The sequence below is a fragment of the Tachyglossus aculeatus genome, chromosome 2, assembly GCF_015852505.1.
Source record: "Tachyglossus aculeatus isolate mTacAcu1 chromosome 2, mTacAcu1.pri, whole genome shotgun sequence".
NCBI lineage: Eukaryota > Metazoa > Chordata > Mammalia > Monotremata > Tachyglossidae > Tachyglossus > Tachyglossus aculeatus.
The window spans coordinates 60,406,676-60,432,499 of NC_052067.1; the positions used below are offsets into that span (position 1 = coordinate 60,406,676).

The 25,824-nt window shown below is 41.6% G+C and overlaps 1 protein-coding gene across 2 annotated transcripts in view; it reads left to right on the top strand.

Moving 5' to 3' along the window:
* IPCEF1 (interaction protein for cytohesin exchange factors 1) overlaps positions 1–25,824 on the top strand; it is a 140,290-nt gene that overhangs the window by 76,295 nt on the left and 38,171 nt on the right. For both annotated transcript variants that reach the window (XM_038769087.1, XM_038769090.1), the window contains 2 exons: positions 20,598–20,671; positions 22,700–22,771. In XM_038769087.1, the coding sequence (XP_038625015.1) occupies positions 20,598–20,671; positions 22,700–22,771 (146 nt within the window). The remainder of the gene's footprint in view (positions 1–20,597; positions 20,672–22,699; positions 22,772–25,824) is intronic.

The window sequence follows — 25,824 nt, forward strand, 5'->3', positions numbered from 1 at the left end:
TGGAGTGTCAAGCAGGTCTTCCTTCATTCTCTGCAGAGTCACGATCTCGGTTCCATGTCGGTGTGGAACAGCAGGGGTATGCAGCTAGCTCCGTTCAAGCCTAAGTGAAAGGATTAAGTCACCCTGTTTCCTTAGCAATAGATGGTCAACACAGGGGCTTGGAAATAAGACTTAAGGAATTGTTCTGTGACTGCCAGATTGTACTACAATAATGTGGAGGACATAGCAAGATTTTAGTATTAGGCTGAGCCTGAAACCTATCATCAACTTTAATTTGCTTTTTGGTTTTGATTAATATTCCATTAAGCAGAGCCTAAAACAGATGTTACCGTGAAATATTTCAGATCCCATTCATGTTTTTGTTCTAATAAACTGGAAAGGAACATAGAGCTGGAATGCAGGGAATTCTTTGGAAAGGGAGAACTGGTACCTTTTGTTGAAGCATGTCACGCCTGTCAGTGGACATCATCATTTTTGCTAAAACCAGAGAGGATGAAAGCTTAATGGGTGACAGTTTTAAGACTTCACAGACCAGTGAGTGCAAACCAAAGAGGAAACATCTGAAGGTTATCCCCCAAATTGGTGTTCTTTCTGGACTGCTGCAGTGGGAAGAGGCTATTAGGGTTGACTGTGGAATAGCTGTGTCTGAGCCCAGCCCTCACTGCAAGGCACCGGAAAAGAGGTGCTTGAGGCACAAGAGTCAACTTATTCTGCACCTCCATCAATCAGTTAATCAGTGGTATTTATTAAGCATGTACTCTGTGCAGAGCACTGCACTAAATGCTTGGGAGAGTGCTGTAAAATTAGCAGACAAAATTTCTGCTTTCAAGGATCTTATAGTGTAGTGGGGGAGATAGTCACTAAAATAAATTACAGGGAGAGGAGGCAGGAAAATATATAGATTCCTAATGTAATGTGTTCAAGTTAATACAAATAATGTAATGTGCTGTATGTATCCAATTGCTTAGGTGATGTGGAAGTGCTGAAGTAGTAGTTGTGGGAGATATAAGCAGCGGGAGATGTGTATGTGTAATAAGGTAAAACCACTGGGTGATTTCAGAATAGCCTTGAAGACAGAGAGAACAGTAGGAGAACAGTAGTCTGCTGGATCCATAATGGAGGGGAGTTCCACACAGAAGCAAAGGTGTTAGCAAGAAGTTAATGGCAAGAAAGATGAAACAAGATACAGCAAGTAGGTTGGCTGGAGAGAAGCTAAGTGGGTGGGCTAGGCCATGGAGGGGGAGGAATGAAGATGAGTAGGAGGGAGAGAGTTTATAGAATGTCTTTAAGTCAAAGGCTAGGTGTTTTAGCTCCATCTAGTCTCTTATCACTGTACAATCTCTACCATTTTTGAAATTTCACTCTCCAACCACAATTGCTTCACCTGCCTTCTTTCTTTCACATCCACTACATATACAAAACTGATGTGTTCCCCAACAGAGATCTCCTATCTCCTAACTCCTCCAGTTTTCAAAGTCATCATGTCTTTTTATTCTTTTAAACAGGTATTTGTTAATGCTTACTTCATGCCAGGCACTGTACTAAGTTCTGGGGTAGATACAAGCTAATCAGGTTGGACACAGTCCGTATCCCACGTGTGGCTCACAATCATCCTCCCCTTTTTACAGATGAGGTAACTGAGGCACAGAGAAGTGAAGTGACTTGCCCAATGTCTCACAGCAGACACATGGAAGAGATGGAATTAGTACCCAGGTCCTCTGACTACTGGGCCTGTGCTCCTACCACTAGATCACAGTTTTTTCGTTTTCAAAGAAAATATCTATTCTGGGCATAACCAACCAGATTTAATTTTCTTTTCTTTTCTTTCTATCCCATTTTGTCTCCATACCCAACCTACCTTCTCTTGACACCCAAATCCCTGCCTTCTCCATTGAAGCCAACCTCCTCCCTCCCCTATCCCTCCACCAATCTTTATTCATCTCATCCGCCCTTGCTCTATCTTTTCCCTCTCTTCTCCATCCTTATTGACCCTCCCCCAAGATCATTGCCCACACCAGCTCTTTCAGATTTCTAATTTCCTTCTCTAATTCCCTGGCTCCCCACCACCCCCATCTCCTACCCCTAATGACCTTGTCACCTATTCCATCATAAAGATAGGAACAATCAGGAGTGATCTTCCTAAAATCTCTCCTGCATCTCTTCAGTCTCACCCTTCTCCTTCTTTGTCTTCCCAGTAATATCTCAAGAAGAGACTGGCTTTAAATCACTCAATCATCTCTTCTCCTCCTACCTTTACATCTTTAGTCTCCTACTACAACCCAATCCAGACACTTTGCTCCTCTCCCACCAACCTTCTTTCAGTACCATGATCTCATCTTTTTTGCCACCAACCCCTAGCCTGCCTTCTTCCTTGGGCCTGGAACTCTTTCCACCTTCATATCTGGCTGTTCATTACTCTCCTTAAGTTCAAAACCTTCCTAAAATCACCACCTCCTCCAAGAGGCCTTCCCTGACTAAGCCCTCATTTCCTCTAGTCTCTTTCTCTCCCTTCTGTGTCACCTATGTACTTGGGTGCTTAAACACTTTGATATTCATATCTCTCCCAGCCCCACAACATATGCACATCTTTGGCTGTAATATATTTTAATGTTGGTCCATCATCTAGTCTTTAATCTTCTTGGGGACAGGGTTTGTTCATGCCTACTCTTACATACTCTGCCTCTAGGCACTTAGTACAGTCCACACACAGTTAGTGCTCAATAAATACCAAGATGGTCACTGATTAGGGACTGCAATAATAGCAGGGCAGAAGTAATTGTGGGGGTAGGGCAGTGCATAGGGAAGTTGAAAGTCGGAAACATACCCAGATTTCAGTTCAGTTACTTCTAAATTAAGTTTCTCATATATATTCCACAACTACCCAGGAAAGCCTGAACTTTCAGTCAGTAAAATAATGACTATTTTATTTTTCCCCTTAGTGACTTGTAAAATGAAAGAGGAAAAATAATTGAGGTGTGTTTTGAATGTTTGTGAACTGAGACTTGCTGCCTATGAGAGATAAATATGGCACCTATTGATTTCCAACCAGATAAGTTTGTCTATGGGATTCAGGAAGGGGATGTTTGAAAACATATGAAGGGTTAATGAAAGGTTTTGGAGAAGAGAAATCTGAGAGTACTCCTGAAGCAACTTAACTTGGAAGGAGATTTAACCCAAATTGTTCAAGTTTTCTCAAGACTCCTTCCTAGTTGCCACTTCTCATTTCTCTTCCATCTTATCCCTCTAAGGGACATTTCTTAGAGCAAAGCAGCAAGTCAAATGAGTACGGTTTTCTTCTGAGCTCTGCTGCTCATTCATTTTGATTCTTGTCTGAAGTATTCAACCTGAAACTTTTCTTGGCCTATATTACTTCTGCATAATGTGAGGAACAACTGCACACACACATACCCAACACAATTTAATAATTCTTCTTTAATTTTACTAGTTATCAAGGGGAAAACACAGTAGTCATTTTTCTGCCTGAAAGTTCAGCCTTTCCTGGGTAGTTGTGGAATATATATGAGAAACTTGATTTAGAAATAATTATACCAAAATTGGGGTCTGTTGCAGACATTCATTTGCACTCTGCATTGCCCCACCCCCATAGTTACTTCTGCCTTTCTATCATTGCAGTCCTGAATCAGTGGCCATCTTGGGACAGCTGGAAGCTGCAGCCATCTTGGGAGGTCCCTAGAGTGTGGCTATTTTTTCTTATGGTACTCGTTAAGCACTTATGACAGACACTGTACTAAATGCTGGGATAGATGCGAGCTAATCAGGGTGGACACAGTCTATGTCCCACATGGGGCTAACCATCTTAATCCTCATTTTACTGATGAGGTAGCAGACACTTTAAGTGACTTGTCCAAGTTCACACAGCAGACAAGTGGTGGATAGGACCATCTTGGGAGGTCCCTAGGTGGTGGCTATTTTTAAGAAGGGCAGTGCTCCCTATATCTCCTTAAAGAGGCCTGGGGGTTTCCCCACCATGTGATGATCTGGAGATAACAGCTTACGTCACTTATTTCCTGTAGCCCACCCTAACTGAAATTTACTTCTGAATCAGTCTTCATTCTGGCCAGGTAGGGTTTTTTCTTGTACAGAGAATGACTGTTTATTTTGCTTGAGTCCTTGATTTGGAGAAAGGACAGGGTAACTTTCCCCACTAGACTGTAAGCTCCTTCAGGGTGGGGATTGTGTGTACCAAATCTATTAAATTGTCTCCCAAGTTGTTAGAGGCAAAAACTCCTCACCCTCTGCTTCAAGGCTCTCCATCACCTCGCTACCTCCTACCTCACCTCCCTTTTCTCCTTCTCCAGCCCAGCCTGCACCCTCTGCTCCTCTGCCTCTAATCTCCTCACTGTGCCTCATTCTCACCTGTCCCGTCGTCGACCCCCGGCCCATGTCCTCCCCCTGGCCTGGAATGCCCTCCCTCCACACATCCGCCAAGCTAGCTCTCTTCTTCCCTTCAAAGCCCTACTGAGAGCTCACCTCCTCCAGGTGGCCTTCCCAGGCTGAGCACCCTCCTTCCTCTCCCCCTTCTCCCCCTCCCCTGCCTTACCTCCTTCCCTTCTCCACGGCACCTGTATATATGTATATATGTTTGTACATATTTATTACTCTATTTTATTTGTACATATTTATTCTATTTTATTTTGTTAATATGTTTTGTTTTGTTGTCTGTCTCTCCCTTCTAGACTGTGAGCCCGCTGTTGGGTAGGGACCGTCTCTATATATTGCCAACTTGTACTTCCCAAGTGCTTAGTACAGTGCTCTGCACACAGTAAGAGCTCAATAAATACGATTGAATGAATGAATGAATGCAATTTTCTGCATACAATAAACACTCCAATACCACTGATCAACTGATTGGAAGAGAAAAATGTCATTTAACACATCCATCTAATGCTTCTAGCTATTCATCAGGAAGCTGAGCTGTAATGGATACTTGATATAAAAGTTAGCTATTTACATTTCATTCTACTAAGAATTAATAATAATTATGGTTCTTGTTAAGCACTTACTTTGTGCCAAGCACTGTTCTAAGTGCTGGGGTAGATACAAGATAATCAGGTTGAACACAGTCCCTGTCTCACATTGGGCTTGCACTCTTAATCCCCATTTTTTGCAGATGAGTTAACTAAGGCACAGAGAAAGGCCAAGTTCTATCATATTTACCCCACAATTTTTTTCTCCTCATCTCATTCACACTTTTTTTTTCTGAGAAGCAGTTGTTATTGGTGTGGTACATCACTGCAAAACACAGTTAAGTGTTTTCTTCCTTTAGTAAGAACATCATTGCTTGAACATAATTTTTGTCCCTTTTAATAGCGATGCAGAGTTGCCAATCAATATCTGAGGGGTGAACAATAATATCCTGCCCTCTCTCTCACTGTCTCTCTCACACACACACTATAAAATATACATTTGCTGACATATCAGTCTTTTGCTTCTAGGAAGCACAGAGCATGCAAGCTACTCACCAAGGTATAAAGGACATTTTTTTTCAAATTGTGGTGGCATATCACAATAATTCTTCTTTAGTAAAAATTTCTAGTAGTAGTAATAACAGTAATTTCTTTAGTAATTTAATAATAATGATGGTATTTGTTAAGTGCTTACTATGTGCCAGGTACTGTACTAAGCGCTGGGGTGGATACAAACAAATCGGGTTGGACACAAGCCCTGTCCCACTTGGGGCTCACAGTCTCAATCCACATTTTACAGATGAAGTAACTGAGGCTCAGAAAAGTGAAATGACTTTCCCAAGGTCACACAGCAGACAAGTGGCAGAGCTGGGATTAGAACCCATGACGTTCTGACTCCTGGGCCCATGATCTATCCACTACACCATGATGCTTGAGAGTCCTCAAAGGGGTCGATGTGAATTTCAGAACTGGGTCAGTGGAGTAGGGGACCCACTGCCTCCTGCTAGCCAGTGTCTAGTGTGACCTGGGTCTGGTCTCGGGAATCACAAACTCCTCACAAAGGGGAATACTAACAGGTGTCCAATCACATTTTGAACATTTCTGTGAAACGCTCTTCAAGCACCAAATCTTGGAAGTTCTGTAACCAGGGGCTGTTTCTGGTCCTTTTTAATTTTTGGAATTCAAGCATTTGTCTGAAAGGGAACAGCTATTGCATGGTAGTTCGAACCCTCTGGACTTAACATGTTTTTGGACCTTAGCTGCCATGTACTCTTCCCACATATTGCTCTCACAGATTGCTTTTTAGAAAATATCTGTAGTTAGCAGGGATATAATTAGCCTTTGAATTATTCAACATTTGCTTTGCAGGAAATGTGATTTGAATGAAAGTCAGTGAGTTCAACTACAGGTCCATTTTTAAGTCCCCCATCCAGGGCCAGATTGATTGAGGGGGCTTTAGGAGCAGCAGATCATGGCCTTAGGCTAAGAAGGTGTTCTCTGAACACCAAAGAATAGAAATACTGATGATGATGATAATAATAGTAATAATAATACTTATGGTATTTGTTAAGCACTTACTGTGCACCAAGCACTGTCCTAAGCCCTGGGGTAGTGCACATGGGGCTCACAGCCTAAACAGGAGGAAGAACAGGGGCTGTGCCTACTAACTGTTATATTGTACTCTACCAAGCACATAGTACAATGTTCTTCACACAGCAAACACTATGTAAATACAACGAATTGAGAACAGGTATTGAATCCCTAGTTTACCCTGAGGAAACTGAGGCACAGAGAAGTTAACTGACCATCCCAAGGTCACACAGCAGCTACATGCTGGAGCCAGGATTAGAACCCCCCAAAAAGCAACGAATCTAATCTTCATTCTCTGAAATAGGCTTTGACAGCCTTTCAACTATGGAGATAACCAGAAGAAATATGGACGTTTCTTTTTCACTAGGGACAAATTTCACCAACTGCTCCCCTGTCCTCTCTAAGTAGTGGAAGATACTGGGCTCCCTTCACATCTTTGGCTGAATGTGTAGCCTGTGTTTGTTTTGTTTTTATTTGTTGTTGTTGTTATTTAATCAATCAATCAATCATATTTATTGATTTTAATGGTATTCGGTAAGCATTTACTATGTGCCAGCCAGTGAGCTAAGCTCTGGGGTACATACAAGCTACTCAGGTTGGACACAAGCTCACAGTATTAATCCCCATTTTACAGATGACAATTTTTTTATGGCAATTGTTAAGCACTTACTATGTGCCAGGCACTGTACTAGGTGGTGGGATAGATACAAGATGATCCAGGTTGGGGGACTCAGTCCACCTGATTAGCTTGCATCTACCCCAGTGCTTAGTACAGTGCCTGGCACATAGTAAGCACTTAACAAATACTATTAAAAATACCACGACCAATCAATCAATAGTATTTATTGAATGTGTACTCTGTGCAGAGTGCTGTAGTAAGTGCTTGGGACAGTACAATACAACAGAGTTGGTAGTCACGTTCCCTGCCCATAACAAACTTACAGTCAGACGGACATTGATATGAATCAATAATTTATGGATCTGTACATAGTGTTGTAGTGCTGAGGGTGGGGTGGAGGTGATCTGATTTTATGAATAGTGATACTCATTTTGGGCAAATTCCCAAGCATTTGATTGTTTTTACAAGTGATTATTCCCTTTCTCAACTCCATTAAGAATTGATTTCCATTCTCCTAATGAAGAAGGGGCAAGGTGGGAACAATGTCCCATCTCCTATGCCTCCAAGGACACCCATTTACAGATGGTTAACTCTCAGCCCAGTAAAGAAGAAGACTGCAGCCGGGCCAGCGACAGTCAGATGTCACAGCCTCTCTGGAAGGAATACATATGCTCTCAATTGCTTCTCTACTAGAAGCAGCATGGTCAAGTTGTTAGAGCATGGGCCTGGGAGTCCAAAGGTCATGGGTTCTAATCCCAGATCTGCCACTTGTCTACTGTGTGACCTTGGGCAAGTCACTTCACTTGTCTGTGCCTCAGTTACCTCATCTGTAAAATGGGGATTAAGACTGTGAGCCCCACTTGGGACAGGGACTGTGTCCAACCTGATTTGCTTGTATCTCCCCTAGTGCTTAGTATAGTGCTTGGCACAGAGTAAGTGCTTAAATAATACCATTATTATTATTATTAATTATTATTAATGTGGATGATTCAGACTCTGGACGGCCATTGGGGAAGACTGCAACTAGGCCAAAATCAGGAGAACAACAAGTGAAAATGTTATGACTCTCTTTTGAGGGGAAAGATAATAATAGTAATAATAATAATACTTCTCAACTGCTTACTATGTGCCAAGCACTGTTATATGCACTGGGGTAGATACAAGATAATCAGGTTGGACACATCTCTGTCCCACATGGGGCTGGGGCTACCACTCTTATTCCCATTTTACAGATGCGGTAACTGAGGCACAGAGAAGTGAAGTGACTTGCCCAACGTCACAAAACAGACTTATGGCAGAGATGGGATTAGAACCCAGGTCCTTCTGACTCCCAGGCCCATGTTCTATCCACTAAGCTACTCTACTCCTCCTTTGATGCCCAAAGAGAAGGGAGCATCGACAGTGGAGGAGAAACAGGAGAACTGCGGACGTTATCATTTGGAAAAAAAGACTGATAAAGCAGTTTTGGACCCTGCTGTTGTAATATGTGTTAACGATGCCAGAGACACTTTGAGTTTGGCTGCTTAAAGCCTTCTTTTATGCCCTGTGGAGTCTTGGGATTGGCATAATAAAAAGAGAAATTATTTCCTTGGATGGGAAGGGTGGAGGGTAGGAATGATCAAATTGAACATTTTTAAAGGTTTAATTCACATGCATTTGAACATTCCGGAGGCAGCTGTGGAAGCTGGGGTAGTCTTTCGGGAAAAAGTGGTAGGAAATTTCTTCCCTGCTTACTGAAAAGGAACCTGGGGGCTGAAGGGAGCCCAGGCAGCTGCTGGAGGGAATTGCCAAAAGAATAATGAAAAGGGAAATGGGAAGGACAGATCTAAAGGAGGAAGGATTTTTATATAAATAATTTTTAAAGAAACAGCCAGGTTGAGCCCAGGAGGAAAGTGTGTTGTGAAGAAGAAACCTAAGAAACTTTTACTTCACATTAGATGAATCTGGAAGGGAAAAATTTGGATAGTTCATGGATTGTGAAGCCTAGGAAACAAAGAGAAAATATGGTTGTCAGAATCAATAAAGAAAAAAATGTGCAAGAGAAGGTAGTGAGGAGAAGGAAACCCAAAATTTTGGATAATGTGGACAAAAGAGTTGGGAGTAAAGAAAATGATTTTTCATTCACTAGGAATATTTGTTCGTGATGAAGTGACAGCTTTAAAAGTATGTCAAACAGGTCTGTCTAAAAGGCTGCCAAGGAAAAGACCAGAAGAACTGCAAAACCTAGGTTGTTTTACTGAGCACTTACTCTCTTCTGCTCTTGACTAAGCACTTGGGAGAATACAATATAGTAGAAGTGATTCTTGTCCCCAAGAAGTTTACATTCTAAAAAGGTTTTTAGAATCAAGAAGCAGCATGACCTAGTAGATAGAGCACTGGCCTGGGAGTCAGAAGGACCTGGGTTCTAATGCCACTCTGCCACTTGTCTGCTGTGTGAACTTGGGTAAATCACTTCATTTCTCTGTGACTCAGTTACCTCATCTGTAACATGGAGATTAAAACTGTGAGCCCCATGCTAGTTGTTTGATTGATGTGGGACAGAGACATCCATACTTCAATCCATACTTCACACCGCTGCCTGGATCGTCTTTGTGCAGAAACACTCTGGGCATGTTACTCCCCTCCTAAAAAATCTCCAGTGGCTACCAATCAACCTACGCATCAGGCAAAAACTCCTCATCCTTGGCTTCAAGGCTCTCCATCACCTCGCCCCCTCCTACCTCACTTCCCTTCTCTCCTTCTTCTCCTTCTGTAGCCCAGCCCGCACCCTCCACTCCTCTGCTGCTAATCTCCTCACTGTGCCTCATTCTCACCTGTCCCGCCATCGACCCTTGGCCCACGTCCTCCCCCTGGCCTGGAATGCCCTCCCTCCGCACATCCACCAAGCTAGCTCTCCTCCTCCCTTCAAAGCCCTACTGAGAGCTCACGTCCTCCAGGAGGCCTTCCCAAACTGAGCCCCCTCCTTCCTCTCAATCAATCAATCAATCAATCATATTTATTGAGCACTTACTGTGTGCAGAGCACTGTACTAAGCGCTTAGGAAGTACAAGTTGGCAACATATAGAGACAGTCCCTACCCAACAGTGGGCTCACAGTCTAGAAGGGTCTCCCCCTACTCCCCCTCCCCATCCCCCCGCCTTATCTCCTTCCCCTCCCCACAGTACCTGTATATATGTTTGTACATATTTATTACTCTATTTATTTTACTTGTACATATTTATTCGATTTATTTTATTTGGTTTATATGTTTTGTTTTGTTGTCTGTCTCCCGCTTCTGGACTGTGAGCCCGCTGTTGGGTAGGGACCGTTTCTATATGTTGCCAACTTGTACTTCCCAAGCGCTTAGTACAGTACTCTGCACACAGTAAGTGCTCAATAAATACGATTGAATGAATGAGACTGTGTTCAATCTGATTAATTTGTATCTACCCCAGAGCTTAATAGTGCCTGGCACATAGTAAGTGCTTAACAAAAAGAATAAAAAAAAATAGCAAAAAAAAAAAAAAGAAAACTACCCTTACCTCTCAGAATCATGTGGGAGTTTGGCTCCCCTGAAAATAGTGGGAAAGGTGCACACTCCAGAGGGAGAGACAGACCTTTCTTTAGAGGGAACTCTGGGAAAAAAAGCCTCCATTTGTGATATACTGCTTTAGCTCCTGGTTTTCTGTTTCTGCCATCTGGAAAGTGGCTGAAGTCATCCATGTAGTGAGGTATTTCTCTCTTTTTAAAGTATACTTCTGGTAAAAAAAAGCAGTATGACCTAAGGGAAAGAGCATGGGCCTAGGAGTCAGAAGACCTCAGTTTCAATCCCAGTTGTGCTACTTGTCTGCTATGTGACCTTGGGCAAGTAAGTCACTTCTCTGTGCCTAGGTTACCTCTTCTGTAAATGGGGATTAAATCCTTCTCCCTCTAATTTAGACTCTGAGCCCTTTGTGGGACAAGCACTGTGTCCAACCTGATTATCTTGTGCCTATTCTAGTGCCTAGAATAGTGCTCGACATATAGTAAGTGCCCAACAAATGCCATTTCAAAAATCAGGCTAATTTGGGATTATTTTCATTCCCTTTGTCAAAGAAAAGCCCTAGGTTGCCCATTTGATCCAATCAATCAATCAGTCAATCAATGTCATATTTATTGAGCGCTTACTGTGTGCAGAGCACTGTACTAAGCGCTTGGGAAGTACAAGTTGGCAACATATAGAGACGGTCTCTACCCAACAGTGGGCTCACAGTCTTCAGGCAATCAAACTTTGCATTTCCAGCTTTAAACTTCAGTAGTTGTAAATTCATCCTCTCTCAGGATCGCATCTGAAGAGTTTCCAGTACTCTACTAGTCTCAACTATGGGAGGGAGAGTCAAGCAGAGGCATACCCATTCCATTCCTAGCTTGGGCAGTGGCTAACGACTAGAAGGCAATATGCTACAAGTCAAAACTCCCCTGTGGTGGGCAGCAGTGCCATGGGAGAGAGTTGAGGGCAGAAACTCAAGTTTACTGTGTGGAAGGAGGCAATGGTAAACCATTTCCATATTTTTACCAAGAAAACTCTGGATATATTAACAGAATGATTGCAGATGGAGGTGGGGCATTCTGGGAGAGATGTGTCCATGGATTCACTATGTGTTGGAGATGATTTGACAGCATAAGGCAAGACAGGTTGTAAATATAATTTTGTAAACTTCAGTCTTTGCGCACACAGTGCCCCAACCCAGCAATGATATTCTTTCCAATTTCCAATATTGGAAAGATTATTTCCAATATTTCCAATATTGATTCTGTCTTGACTCAGGCCATTCTTCTGTCCGGGAAGCTAATTGAGTCATAATTACTTTGCAGTTAGCAGATAGATCTTGGCCAATACTTCTCAGTGGCACTGGATATTTAGCAGTCCCTGTGTTTGTTATTTTTGTTGTTTTTAGTCCAAGCTCAGTATCATAAAGCTAAATAGCACAATCTCCATCTCCTGTAGGAAAATTTTCCTAGTTCGGTGATTTTCAAAAGTTGTAGGTATCAATCAATCATTCCATTGTATTTATGGAAGGCAAGGGACACTAGTTGTTAATGTGTATCTTATGAGAAAGTGAGACTACAGAGTTGTTCAGGGGAAAGTGAAGGACGGGGCTGGGACAATCAACATAAGGGATAAAGAAGCAATGGTGGCAAAACCAGGCAGAGTAAGGAGAAAGGGTATACAGTATTTGGAGAAGCGGCATGGTCTCGTGGCAACAGCACAGGCCTGGGAGGCAACAGCACAGGCCTGGGAGCCAGGAAACCTGGGTTTTAATCCTAGTTTCATCCCTTGCTTCCTATATGATCTGGGACATGTCACTTAAATGCTTTGTGTTTCAGTTTCCTCATCTGTAAAATAGAGATTGAAATCTATTCTCCGTCTCTTATATTATGAGTCCCATTTTGGGCAGGTACTGTATCCTATCTGATATTACTGTATTTACCTTGGTGCTTAGCACGGTGTTTAGCTTATAGTAAGCTCTTAACAAACAACACTACCATTATTATTATTAATATTATTTAGAATACATGTAACTGTAACATTGATTTCAAAGATGACGTCAAGCTTCAGTAGGGTCCTTAAAGGATTCATTTTTAGCACTCAAGACAGATGATTTTTTGCATTCAAGCCCAGAGGTTCTGACTTTATTGATAGTGCCCCCACAGCAGCTCATTGGACAGTAGTAAGATGGGAATACTGCCATAATCCTACCCAGTAAAGGTGTGCTGCAATCAGTCTTGCTTTGATGCTGATGCATTAAAACAAAAACCATAAGAAATGTCATATTTGGTTATAATGACAGTCTCATTATAATAACAATAATGATAATTGTGGTAATTATTAAATGCTTACTAAATACCAAGCAATGTGCTAAATTCTGGGCAGATTCAAAATCATCAGGCTGGACATAGTCCCTGCCTCAAATAGGGCTCATATTCTAAGGGGGAAGGAGAACAAGTGTTTCACCCACCATTTTACAGATGAGGAAGCAAACACAGAGAAGTTAAATGATTTTCCCAAGGTCACACAGCAGGTGAGTGTAGCAGAGGCGGGATTGGAACACAGATTCCCTGACTTCCAGATTTGTGCTCTTTCCACTAGACTATGCTGCTTCCCCATTTATCTAACCTGACTTTTTGTCTCCAAAAGTGGTATCAAAGGATACATCCTGAGCCTCTCACCTACAAATTTATCTGCCTTGAATCTATTGACCTGTTCTCCCTTTGATAATTAATTTTATGTTTTACTACCTGCTCTGTAAAGAAATATAGAGCACATCACCTTCAACCTTCAATGGGAGCCCTTTTGTCTTGCAGTGTGTGGACAAAGGACAGTGGTCCACCCTGACCACCCCTTTCCTGAATTTATAAACTTCAAGGTCTCTCATGTCCTTTCTCTGCATTTATCTTTCCAGACTGAACAATCCTGATCTCTTCAGTCATTCCTCAAATGCAATCTGCCTCCATAAATCTCTTCAGGAAAAGGGCACTCCTCAAATAATTTTTTTTGTCAATCAGTAATATTTATTGAGTGATTACTGTGTGCAGAGCACTGTACTAAGCACTTGGGAGAGTGCAGTACAGCAAAGTTGGTAGCCAGATTCCCTGCCCCATACTCCCAGGTCAGAAAGTAATGCTTCCCACAGGCATTACAGTATAGCTTAGAACCAAAAAGTTTAAAAAGGTGTTAACGATAATGGTGACAATAACTGTGGCATTTAATTCATTCATTCAGTCGCATTTATTGAGCACTTACTTTATGCACAGCACTGTACTAAGCGCTTGGGAAGTACAAGTTGACAACATATACAGACAGTCCCTACCCAACAGCAGGCTCACAGTCTGGAAGGGGGAGACAGACAACAAAACAAAGCATATTAACAAAATAAAATAAATTGAATTGTAAATATGTGCAAGTAAAATAAATAGAGTAATAAATCTGTACAAACATATATACAGGTGCTGTGGGGAGGGGAAGGAGGTAGGGTGGGGGGATGGAGAGGGGGAGAGGAAGGAGGGGGCTCAGTCTGGGAAGGCCTCCTGGACGATGTGAGCTCTCAGTAGGGCTTTGAAGGGAGGAAAAGAGCTAGCTTCACGGATGTGCGGAGGGAGGGCATTCCAGGTCAGGGGGAGGATGTGGGCCGGGGGTCGACGGCGGGACAGGTGAGAATGAGGCACAGTGAGGAGGTTAGTGGCAGAGGAGCAGAGGTTGTGGGCTGGGCTGTAGAAGGAAAGAAGGGAGGTGAGGTAGGAGGGGGCGAGGTGATGGAGAGCCTTGAAGCCAAGAGTGAGGAGTTTTTGTCTGATGCTTAGGTTGATTGGTAGCCACTGGAGATTTTTGAGGAGGGGAGTAACATGTCCAGAGTGTTTCTGCACAAAGATGATCCGGGCAGCAGCGTGAAGTATAGATTGAAGTGGGGAGAGACAGGAGGATGGGAGATCAGAGAGGAGGCTGATGCAGTAATCCAGTCGGGATAGGATGAGAGATTGAACCAGCAGGGTAGCGGTTTGCTAAGGACTTACTATGTGGCAAAGACCGTGCTAGATGGTGGGGTAAAGTCAAGATAATCAGTTCCTGTCCTACACAGGGCTCTCAGTCTAAGGAGGAGGAAGAACAGATATTGAATCCATTTTACAGATGAGGAAGCTATGGTCCAGAGAAGTAAAGTGACTTACCCAAGGTCACACCGCAAGTGAATGGCAGAGCTGGAATTAGAACCCAGGGCCTCAGACTCCTGGGCCCTTTCTTTTTCCACTAGGCCACATGGCTTCAGGACTGCCTGGAGGCTGAGAAATGAACTTAATCTCATGAGGTCAATTCCAGACTTTATACTACGCTTATTCTGAAGGGTAGGGTTAAAAGGCAATCTTTCAGCATGAGGTCTTCCAGGGATCCAGCAATCAATAGTATTTACTGAGCACCCACTGTGTGCAGAGCACAATACTAAGAAGTACTTGGGAAAGTACTGTAGGATTAATGGACATGATCCCTGTCCTGGAGGAGCTTACAGCCTAGTGGGGGACATCCCTGCTGGGAATAATTTGGCCTAACCTTTTATAAATAACCTGAAATTTCTAAGTTGGCTAATAACCCCAAGCCCTCTGGAATGAGGCAATGCCAGGAAGATGGGGACCAATTGCAGGAAGACCTGCGAAAAGCTGAGTCGGGGGGGCAGAAGCCCAGCAGATGATCACTGGGAGCAAGTGCGGGGAAAAATAACGCCCATCATGGAGGCTTGACGAGACATAGGTTTAAAGTTGTGGAGAGCTGTTGGATGGAACCACCTGTGTGAGGTGTGGCCATTGCCCAAGAAACCAGCTGAGTGCCCCCCAACACTGGGAAAGGGGCTGGAATACAAAAGGTGCACCATTCTGAGGCCCTGCCTGGAACACTCTGTGTGGTTTCAAATGTATTCCCCTAGAAAAGGCCAAGCAGACCTGGAGCAGACCCTGTGCAGGGCAACTGTCGTGATCAGTGGAGAAGCAGTGTGGTCTAGTGGAAAGATCACAGTCTTGGAAATCAGAGGAGCTGGGTTTTAATCTCAGCTCTGTCATGTACCTGCTATGTGACCTTGGGCCAGTCATTTCATTTCTCTGTGCCTCAGTTCCCACATTGGCAAAATGGGGATTCAATACCTCATCTCCTTCCTACTTAGAGGCCTCCACAGGACCTGATTGTTTTGTGTCTACCCAATTGTTTAGTACACTGCTTACCACATATTAAGTGCTTAATAAATATTATTATTATCAGAGACCGTAGACTGGAAGCTCACTGTGGGCAGGGAATGAGTCTACATACTCTTGTATTTTTTTTCTGTTGGATTGTTTTTATTTACCCTCTCGCTCCTGTAGTTGCAAGATATGTATTCAGCATTGAAGGATACAATTTATGCTGTTAAAATATGGTTTAATCCAATTTGCTCCCACTCATTTTTAAAAATGTCTTTCCTATTTAATCCTTCATTTGCCAGTCTTTCTTTAGCTCTTTCTCACTTGCATCAATCTGTTGATCATCTCTGTGTAAGTTCATATGCACTCACATTTTCTTAAAGGAGGATTTGGAGTACGTGCAGAACTTGAGAAATTCTTCCATATCTATGCAAATAAAATTTTTTTAAGAGGAACCATAATTTAGAGTAAAAGGCAACAATACCTAAAAGCACCAGAAATCTCTTCTGACCAAGGGTTAATGTGATCTGTGGAGACTGTACTCTTGTGTTTCCCCAAAGAAATCCCCCTGTCCTCCCTCCTGACTTATAGAAGAAGAATAAAATTGATAACATAATAATAATGATGATAATAATTGTGGTACTTATAAAGTGCTTACTTTATCAAGCACTGTATTAAGCGCTGGGGTAGATGTATGATAATTAGGTCCTACATGGGGCTCACTGTCCACATAGCAAGGAGAACAGATATTGAATCCACATTTTGCAGATGACAGAGCTGTGGCACAGAGAAGTTAATTCATTTCATTCATTCAATCGTATTTATTGAGCACTTACTGTGTGCAGAGCACTGTACTAAGTGCTTGGAAAGTACAATTCGGCAACAAATAGAGGCAATCCCTACCTAACAACGGGCTCACAGTCTAAGTGAATTGCCTAAAATCACATAGTAGACCAGTGGCAGAGCCAACTTTAGATCTTAGGTCCTCTGACTCTCTGGCCTGTTCTCTTTCCACTAGGTCCTGCTGCTTCAAAAACAGGAAAACTGAAACTTGAAGACAGTAATAATGTGGCTTGTATTTATATAGTTCCTTCCTACAAAGAGTTTCAGACACAATCTAATTCATCTTCTCAATTTCCCTATGAGGAAGGATACTGATCCCATTTCATTTATGAGGGAAGAGGTGGAATTATTAGATGAAATCTAAAGGAATCACACAGTGCCCACATATTGTTAAATTTGGAAATGATCATGTAGCCTTCTCTCTTTCCTTCTAACCCTGAAGTTTGTGATATTTGGAGAATACTTTTTACTGAACATTGTCATACCAATCATTAGCCCTTCCCAATATACCAGACCTTTAACCCCTCCTGAAACTCCTAGTGCTCCACCGCCCTTACCTGCCCCCCTCTCATCCCTGAAGAAGTTGACTACTACACAGTTGAACAAATTCAAAACCATCAGTCAATCACTTGTGTTTACTAAGCACATACTGGGTGCAGAACACTATAGTAAGTGCTTAGGATATTACAATATAATAGACTTGGTTTTGAGCTTCCTCAAATCTACCTTTTGCCCACCCATGCTCCCTCCCACTCAGCATTCACCCTCTCATCCTCGGTTATATTTCAAGAGGGGATTCCTCATTTCTCTCCTAAATCCTCACTAACTTTGACAGTACTATAATCCTCCCCATTTTTCAAGCCTATAACCTTGGCATTAGCTTCATCTTTGTCCTCTCTTTTAACCCCCCAATTCAGTCAATTGCTAAGTTTCTGTTGGTTCTTCATTCACAAAAATTTCCAGAATCTTCCTCTTCCTCACCATCCAAACTGTCACCTCGATAGTCCAGGCACTGGTAATATTTTGGCTAAACTAGTGCATCAGCCTCCTCGCTGCCCCGCAGCCTACATTCTCTCCCCTCTCTATTCCATACTTCACTCTGCTGCTTGGATCATTTGATTTAAACATCACTCTGGGCAAGACACCCCACTCCTCAGAAACCTCCAGTGGTGGCCTCTTCCTCTCTGCATCAAATAAAAACTCTCTGACTTCAAGGTACTTTGACTTCTCTGCCCATTTATCATCTTTATCACATCTTGCACTCTTCATTTCTTTCACAACAGCGTACTTGCTATGCCTCACTCTCATCATTCCCACTGCTAACTCTGGCTCACATTCTCCCTACTGCTTGAAACACTCCTTCTTATATAACAGACTACAGATCTCCCCATCTTCAAATTCCTTCTGAACTCATATCTCCTCCAGGAGACCTTCTCTTCATTAATCTCTCATCTCTCCACCCTATATTCCCCACAACTGACACTTCCAAACTATCTAAGCACTTGGGTACTCACATGCCCCCATAGCAGTTAGGTACATTCTTTGCAATCTGTTAGTTCCTCCTCCTTCTAAATTATATTTAGTGTCTGCTCACCCTCCCTAGATTGTAAACTCCTCCAGGGGAGGGATTTGATCTACTAAGTCTCCTGTACTTTTTCAAGCACTTAGTACAGTGCTTTTCATATGATAGATCAGTAAATACTGTTAATTGATAAATTGACAATGATTGTACCTTGATCTTGGGAAAAGATGCAGTGAAAATTCAAGGAAAGAGGAACTTAAACCCAGATATTCAGAACTGAACTTTCACTTGGACAAAGGGCTCACTTCCAGAGTTAGTGACCTGATTCTTTGGTACATTCCATAATTACCTTTAAATACCTAATACTATATTTTTAGAATTAATTGACAGAGGAGGGGCCTGCTTTTTTTTCAATTAATTCAATTCCTTGAGGATAAGCTATGAGACTGAGCATTTTAATGGGAGAAAGAGACCAGGTTTTGACTAACAAACCTTTGTTTCCTCAGATTGCTTTGGTTCTCCAAGAAATGCATGACATTTTCTCTTTCAGGGATTAGAAAAGTAGGGGAAAAATGAAAACTCGTTTCTTGCTTCCCCTTTCATTGTGGACAAGGAATGTGTCTATGAAGTTTGTTATATTGCACACTCTCAAGAGTTTGGTACAGTGCTGTGCCACAGTAAGCACTCAATAAATATAATTGATTGATTGAGCCAAGTACAATATTGTGAGGCTTAGAGATTATATAGAGAGTATAGATTGCCTTTGGATAGCAGACTCTGTGTTCTTATTTCTAGACAGGAGTGAGAATAATTGACAATAACAGACTAATATGAGGAAGAAAAGCCAGTCATTGGATGAGAGGGGTGAAAGGAAAATACAAAAACAACATATTGAAATAGCTTCTGTGGAGTTAGCATGAGGTTAAATGTCTGAAATTTAAAGAGAAGACATGCAAATATTAATAACATCAGTTGAGGGCTTCCATTCATGAATGATTCATTCACCCTGAATTATAATAGAATTCATGTAAAATAACATTCAAAAGGTAATTGTGAATAACCACCACATTCAATGGGATTAGGGCAAGAGCAGCACAGGTGCAAAAAAAAATTTGATTTTAGTTCAAGGTACTGTTGTGTAAAGAAAAATTGTTTCTTGCCCTAAATTAATGTATGCTGGCCTCCAATTATTTCAAGAGCCTTAAATATTCACTGCAAAGTCTTTGTTCTTTCTTTTCAAATTGCCCAGCCAAGTATGCCTTTTGCGTCACACTCAAAACTTTGTAGGGGAATTTTGTGTTCATAAAAACCAAGGATTGAATTTTAAAAACCATACATGTGGAAATAAGCATGTGGAATATTGTGAGCCCTGCGTGGGACAGGGAATGTGTCCAAACTGATTATCTTGTATATACTCCAGTGCTTAGAACAGTGGCTGGCACATAGTAAGCATTTAAGAAATACCACAATTCTGTGTTTCCTTTCCACTTCTCAGTTCTACTAGTGCATCTAACCACTTCAGTTTCTGTTCAAGCCAGACTGTCTCTCCTGAATCATTCTTTTTTCACTCAGAAAAAAGTGGTCTGGGTGGGCTTTCCATATCAGGCTTCCTTCTATTCCTGCACTGTAATTTAATGTGGTTTAACCAAATAGTGACTAGATCCATCCTGTCTCCATCTGTCTGTAGAGTTGTAACAAAGTCTTCCCTATTTGGTAAGGCCACAGTGAATCCACTTAAGTTGTCAGGAGAAAGCAATGGTCTGCTTCAAAGAAAATGCTAGTTTCTCTTTTCCAAAATTTTAAGAACCGTGCAATCTTCTGCCAAAAGCTATAACTCAGTAGCATTTTTCAATAAATAAATAAATGAAGCTTGATTCTATGGAGCATTCAGATCTTCTGCATGGAAATGGATTTTCCAGTGGCTTTTCTAGTAAGTGAAGTCACTGAAAATTAAAAGAAAGTAAATGGAGAGAATCCTTGGGCCAGGCTATACTGGAAAGTCCCTGAGGGTGGACAGAGAAGATAGCATTCAATCAATCATATTTGTTGAGCACTTATTGTGTGCAGACTATTGTATTAAGTGCTTGAGAGAGTACAATATAATACAGTTGGTTGATGAGTTCCCTGCCCATAATGACCTTACAGTCTAGAGGTAGTAACTGTATTGTTTTCTCTCAAGTGCTTAGTACAGTGCCCTGCATACAATAAGGGCCAATAAATACCACTGGTTGATGGATTATAAATGAAAAGTTATAGACTTTTTCATTGATTTTTTCCTATAATTTGACTGTTTTTTGTGATGCATTTTGAAAATTTTGCTGTTTTTTTGAACTGATGGTCTAGTTTCAGTATCTGTTCTTTTCAGTTCACTTGTAGTTATGATTTTATATTTAGAAGCTGTAAAATGTACTTCTTATAGGCAGAGAAAGCTGATGGATTCATCAACCTACCTGAATTCATTGTGGACAGAGCAACGGAGTCCAAAAAAAAGCAGTGAGTTGTCATTCTATCTAGAATTTGAATGATCTAAAGTGGTGTTTCTCAGACTGGGGGTCATGGGAGAGAGTTCATTTGTAGTGAGGAACCTGAAGCTGCAGAACTCTGCAGATTATCAGTCGTGGAATGATGGAAACTGTGGGCTCTGTACCAACAAAGCAAGCTTCAGTAACCCATGGTCCCCTTCATAGATTCACTCGCTTTTGGTCTTGGAAATCTATTCTAGGACCAAGAGAGAACCAATGAACTGAGAACTTCTACATAATTGTTAGGGGTTGGAACTCCAAATGAATCACATGCTTGAACTTTGTGTATGGCATGTGCATATATATATATATATATATATATATATAGTATTATATATATATGGAGTGGCAAAGTGAGTGAGGAATTTTGTGGGAGGAATGCTATAAGAATTAGTGAACTAAAATATGTCTAATATCTGTATTAGGGAAAAGATATTTGAAATAAATGATGTATGGAAAGGTTACAAATGTGAACCATCTTAAACTGTATGAATGTTACACATATATGAATATCAGGATTCATAGCATCAGTAAACTTTTGAAACTCACATTTTGTAAAAAAGAATAAAGAATTAATTTAAAAATTCCCCCACCAAGTGCAGTATATCTATTTTCTGTGATTCTGTGGATCTGCAAATTAACCAACCCTTCTTGAGTCAGAGGAGACCCAGGGTTCATATAATAAAGTCTTAACCTATATATAGGAACAAAATAAAAATCAGAAAGTCTTGGCAAATAAGGTCTCTTGTTTCTCTGGTCACCCTGCCATAGAGCTACTGTTTCATTGTTCATGTCTTAGCAAGGAGGTCACTGAGCCCCTTTAGCTATCTGGATCAAACATGTTTTTGATCACAGATTTGATAGGATTAATTTCCAGTAGAAATTTTCAAAGACTGGGTTGAATTGTCTCCTGCTGAAATTTAGGTCCATTTCTCCTAGCATGGACAAGTGGGTAGACCTTGGGCCTAGGAGTCAAAAGGACCTGGGTTCTAATCCCAGCTGCACCACTTGTGTGCTGTGTGGCCTTGGGAAAATCACTTAACATCTCTGTGCCTCAGTTACCTTGTGTAAAATGGAGATTAAGGCTTTGAGCCCCATGTTGGACATGGACTGTGTCCAACCCAGCCCTTGAGAAGCAGCATGGCTCAGTGGAAAGAGCACGGGCTTGTGAGTCAGAGGTCATGGGTTCAAATTCTGGCTCCACCACTTCTCAGCTGTGTGACCTTGGGCAAGTCACTTAACTTCTCTGTGCTTCTGTTACCTCATCTGTAAAATGGGGATTAAGATTGTGAGCCCCAAATGGGACAACCTGATCACCTTGTGTCCTCCCCAGCACTTAGAACAGTGCTTTGCACATACTAAGCACTTAACAAATGCCAAAATTATTTATTTAACCCAATTTCCTTGTGGTCGCCTCAGGACTTAGTACAGTGCCTGGCACAAAATAAGCACGTAACAAATTCCACAATTATAATTATTCCACTTGTTCCATTTTGGGGGTGGTCATGGAGGAAGACAAGTCAACAACCACCTCTTAAAAACCCCCACAGGCTTTAAGGTTGAAGACAACTAATGATGCTGCCTTATGCTTATGCCTTGCTCTTGTGCAAAAAGAACAACTCCAATTCCTTTATGCTTTCTCTGTAGGACCTAATGTCCTTCATTTTAGTCACTTTTGTTGTTCTCTTCTAGGCTGTCTCCAATTTTTTCACAATCATTTTAAAATTAGATGGTCAGAGCTGCACTTAACATTTGAATATGGTTCTGATCAGTGGAGGATAGTGTATTTTCCGGTGCAGTTAATATAATCCAGACCTAACTTCCATATGCCCTTGAGAGTCAGGACATTGAAGTATGTATTTATAATTTCACTGAGTTAATAAAAAAATATAGAGTAGGATTAAGGAATGGGGCTTCATTTGACATAGAAAATCATAAATTGACTAACTTCTTATTTATGTAACCTTCTCCATATGTGTGTTTAATTTTATCCTTTAAGTGCCTTTAAGATCAGCCATCCACAGATCAAGACTTTCTATTTTGCAGCGGAAAATGTTCAGGAAATGAATGTGTAAGTATGCATTTAAATTCTAATTATAGGCTAATATTGGACCTAAAATACCTAAAATTTTTCCTTATGAGTATTTTTTTTTCTGATGCTTCTAATGCTTCTGATGACTCATTCCCCAGTGTTGTCTTCACTTTGAAAAAGGCATTGGATCAAAGAAAAAATGCACATGAACAAAATGAGTTATTTAAAAATAACTTAGGGGATTCTACCACAGAGACATTCGATTTGATGGGTGGAAACCAAGGTCATTTTAATGGTTCAGCACCTTAAGGGCTGTTACATTTCAGTAGAATCCAAACACGAGGGGGTCATCTAATCCACCGTTCTGTTTCCAAGCAAGCTGCAGAAACCACTTCCAAGGGTACCCAGGTGGGCACTTCACAAAGAGAGGAGGGTACTGATGAAATACTCTGCCATGAATGTAAAGATTAGCGGAGTAGAAATGGAATTTTCACATTTAATTTTTACCATTGGAAAGTTCTTCCTTACCTCTAACTTCAATTCAACTTGCTGTATTTAAACCCAGTTCTCTTTGCTATGTTTTTCTAAGTGTGCATGATATCCCAGAGTGGCTTTGCTCTTTCTTTCCTGCAGATGTTATATCTATATTAAAATATTCAACTGTGACTACTATTTAAATTCTTATTTACAGAGGGTTTTCAGGAGTCAGTAGATAACAACAACAGCAACAATAATAATACCAATAATAATAACAATTATGGCACTTATTAAGCACTTTCTATGTGCCAGACACTGAAGCATCCTGGCATAGTGGAAGGAGCATGGGCTTGGAAGTCAGAAGATTATAAGTTCTTATCCTGGCTCTGCTACTTGTCTGCTGTGTGACTTTGGGCAAGTTGCTTAACTTCTCTGTGTCTCAGTTCCTCATCTGTAAAATGGGGATTAAGACTGGGAGCCCCATGCAGGAGAGGGACTGTGTCCAGCCCAGGTTCCTTGTATCCACCCCTGTGCTTAGTACAGTGCCTGGCACATAGAAATCACTTAACAAATGCCATAATTATTATTACTATTATTATTATTGGACTGTATGCTGGGATAGATACAAAGGTTAGACACAATCTCTGTCTCACATGGAGCTCATATTCTAAGTAGGAGGGGGACACAGAGAAAGAGTAAATATTAAAGTAGACTCAAAGGAATGTAATTTTTAATGATATTTCTTAAGTGTTTTCTATGTGCCAGACACTATTCTAAGCACTGGGGTAGAAACGAGCTAATCAAGTTGGACATTGTCCATATCCCACATGGGGCTCCCAGTCTTAATCCCAATTTTATAGATAAGGTAACTGAGGTATAGAGAAGTTAAGTGACTTGCCCAAAGTCACACAGCAGACAAGTGGCAGAGCCAGGATTAGAACACTGGTCCTTCTGACTCCCAGGCCCGTGTTCTGTCTGCTAGGCTGTGCTGCTGCTCCATATTGACATGCAGTGTGATCCTAGTTAGAATGGTTCTTCTTCATTAAATCCAGCTTTGTTTTTATATTTTTTCCTGCCTTCTGGGGTAAATCTAGTGAGGGTGGCGTTGAGGGCAGTGATGGGGGAGTGAAGGTAGTCTGAGTCATTCTTTGGTCTATGGTCTTTCGATGGTGAACCCAACACTGGTTTGATTCTCTGACCCTTTAGGAGGACTCCGGAAATCAATCAATCAGGATGTTTATTGAGTGCTTGCTGTATGCAGAGTACTGTACTAAGTGCTTGGGAAAGTATGATATAATCGAGCTGGTAGATGCAACCCCTGCTCACAGGGAGCTTACAGTCTACAGTGAACTGCAGTGAACTGTAGACTGTCTCCCTATGACTCCCTGTAAAGCTTCTCTGAGGAGCATAAGCTCCTTAGAAGCAGCATGGTCCAGTGGATAGTGCATGGGCCAGGGAGTAAGAAGGCTCTAGGTTCTATGTTCTATGTCCATGTTTCCCCATTCTTCATGAATCTCCAGTAGTTGCCCATCCACCTCCGCATCAGATGAAAACTCCTTACCATAGGCTATACGGCACTAAATCACCTTGCCCCCTCCTACCTCACCTCGCTACTCTCCTACTATTACCCAGCCTGCACACTTCGCTCCTCTAATGCCAATCTACTCACTCTCCATCTTGACTATCTCACCACCAGTCTAGCGCCCACATCCTGCCTCTGTCCTGGAACGCCCTCCCTCTTCATATCTGACAGACGATCATTCTCCCCAACTTCAAAGTCATATTGAAGGCACATCTCCTCCAATTGGAATTCCCTGACCAAGCCTTAGTTTCTTTTTCTCCCACTCCCTCCCACTCCCACTCTCCACTGCATCACCCTGACTTGTTCCCTTTATTCATCCCCTGATCCAGCCCCACAGCACTTATGAATGTAGCCATAATTTATTTATTTATTGTAATGTCCATCTCCCACTCTAGACAGCTCTTTGTGGAAAGGGAATGTGTCTGTTATATTGTTGTACTCTTCCAAGTGCTTAGTACAGTGCTCTGCACACAGTGAGGGCTCAGTAAATACTACTGAGAAGCAGCCTGGCTTAGTGGAAAGAGCACGGGCTTGATAGTCAAGGTCGTGGGTTCTAATACCACCCCTGCCACTTGTCAGCTGTGTGACTTTGGGCAAGTCACTTCTCTGTGCCTCAGTTTCCTCATATGTAAAATAGGGATGAAGACTGTGAGCCCCACATGGGACAATTTGATTACCTTGCATCTACTCCAGTGATTAGAACAAACAATGCTTGGCACATAGTAAGTGCTTAACAAATACCATTATTATTATTATTATTATTCTAATCCAGGCTCTGCTACTTGTCTGCTATATGGCCTTAGGCAAGTCACTTAACTTTTCTGTGCCTCAGTTACCTCTTCTATAAAATGGGGATTAAGACTGTGAGCCCCATGTGGGACGTGGACTCTTTCTAACCTGATTAGTATCTACCCCAGCACCTTAATACAGTGTCTGGTACATAATTAGTCCTTAACAAATAACTTAAAAAAGAGACAAATTTAAAAATAGATTATAGATAGTGGAAATAATATAGTATAAGAACATTCACATA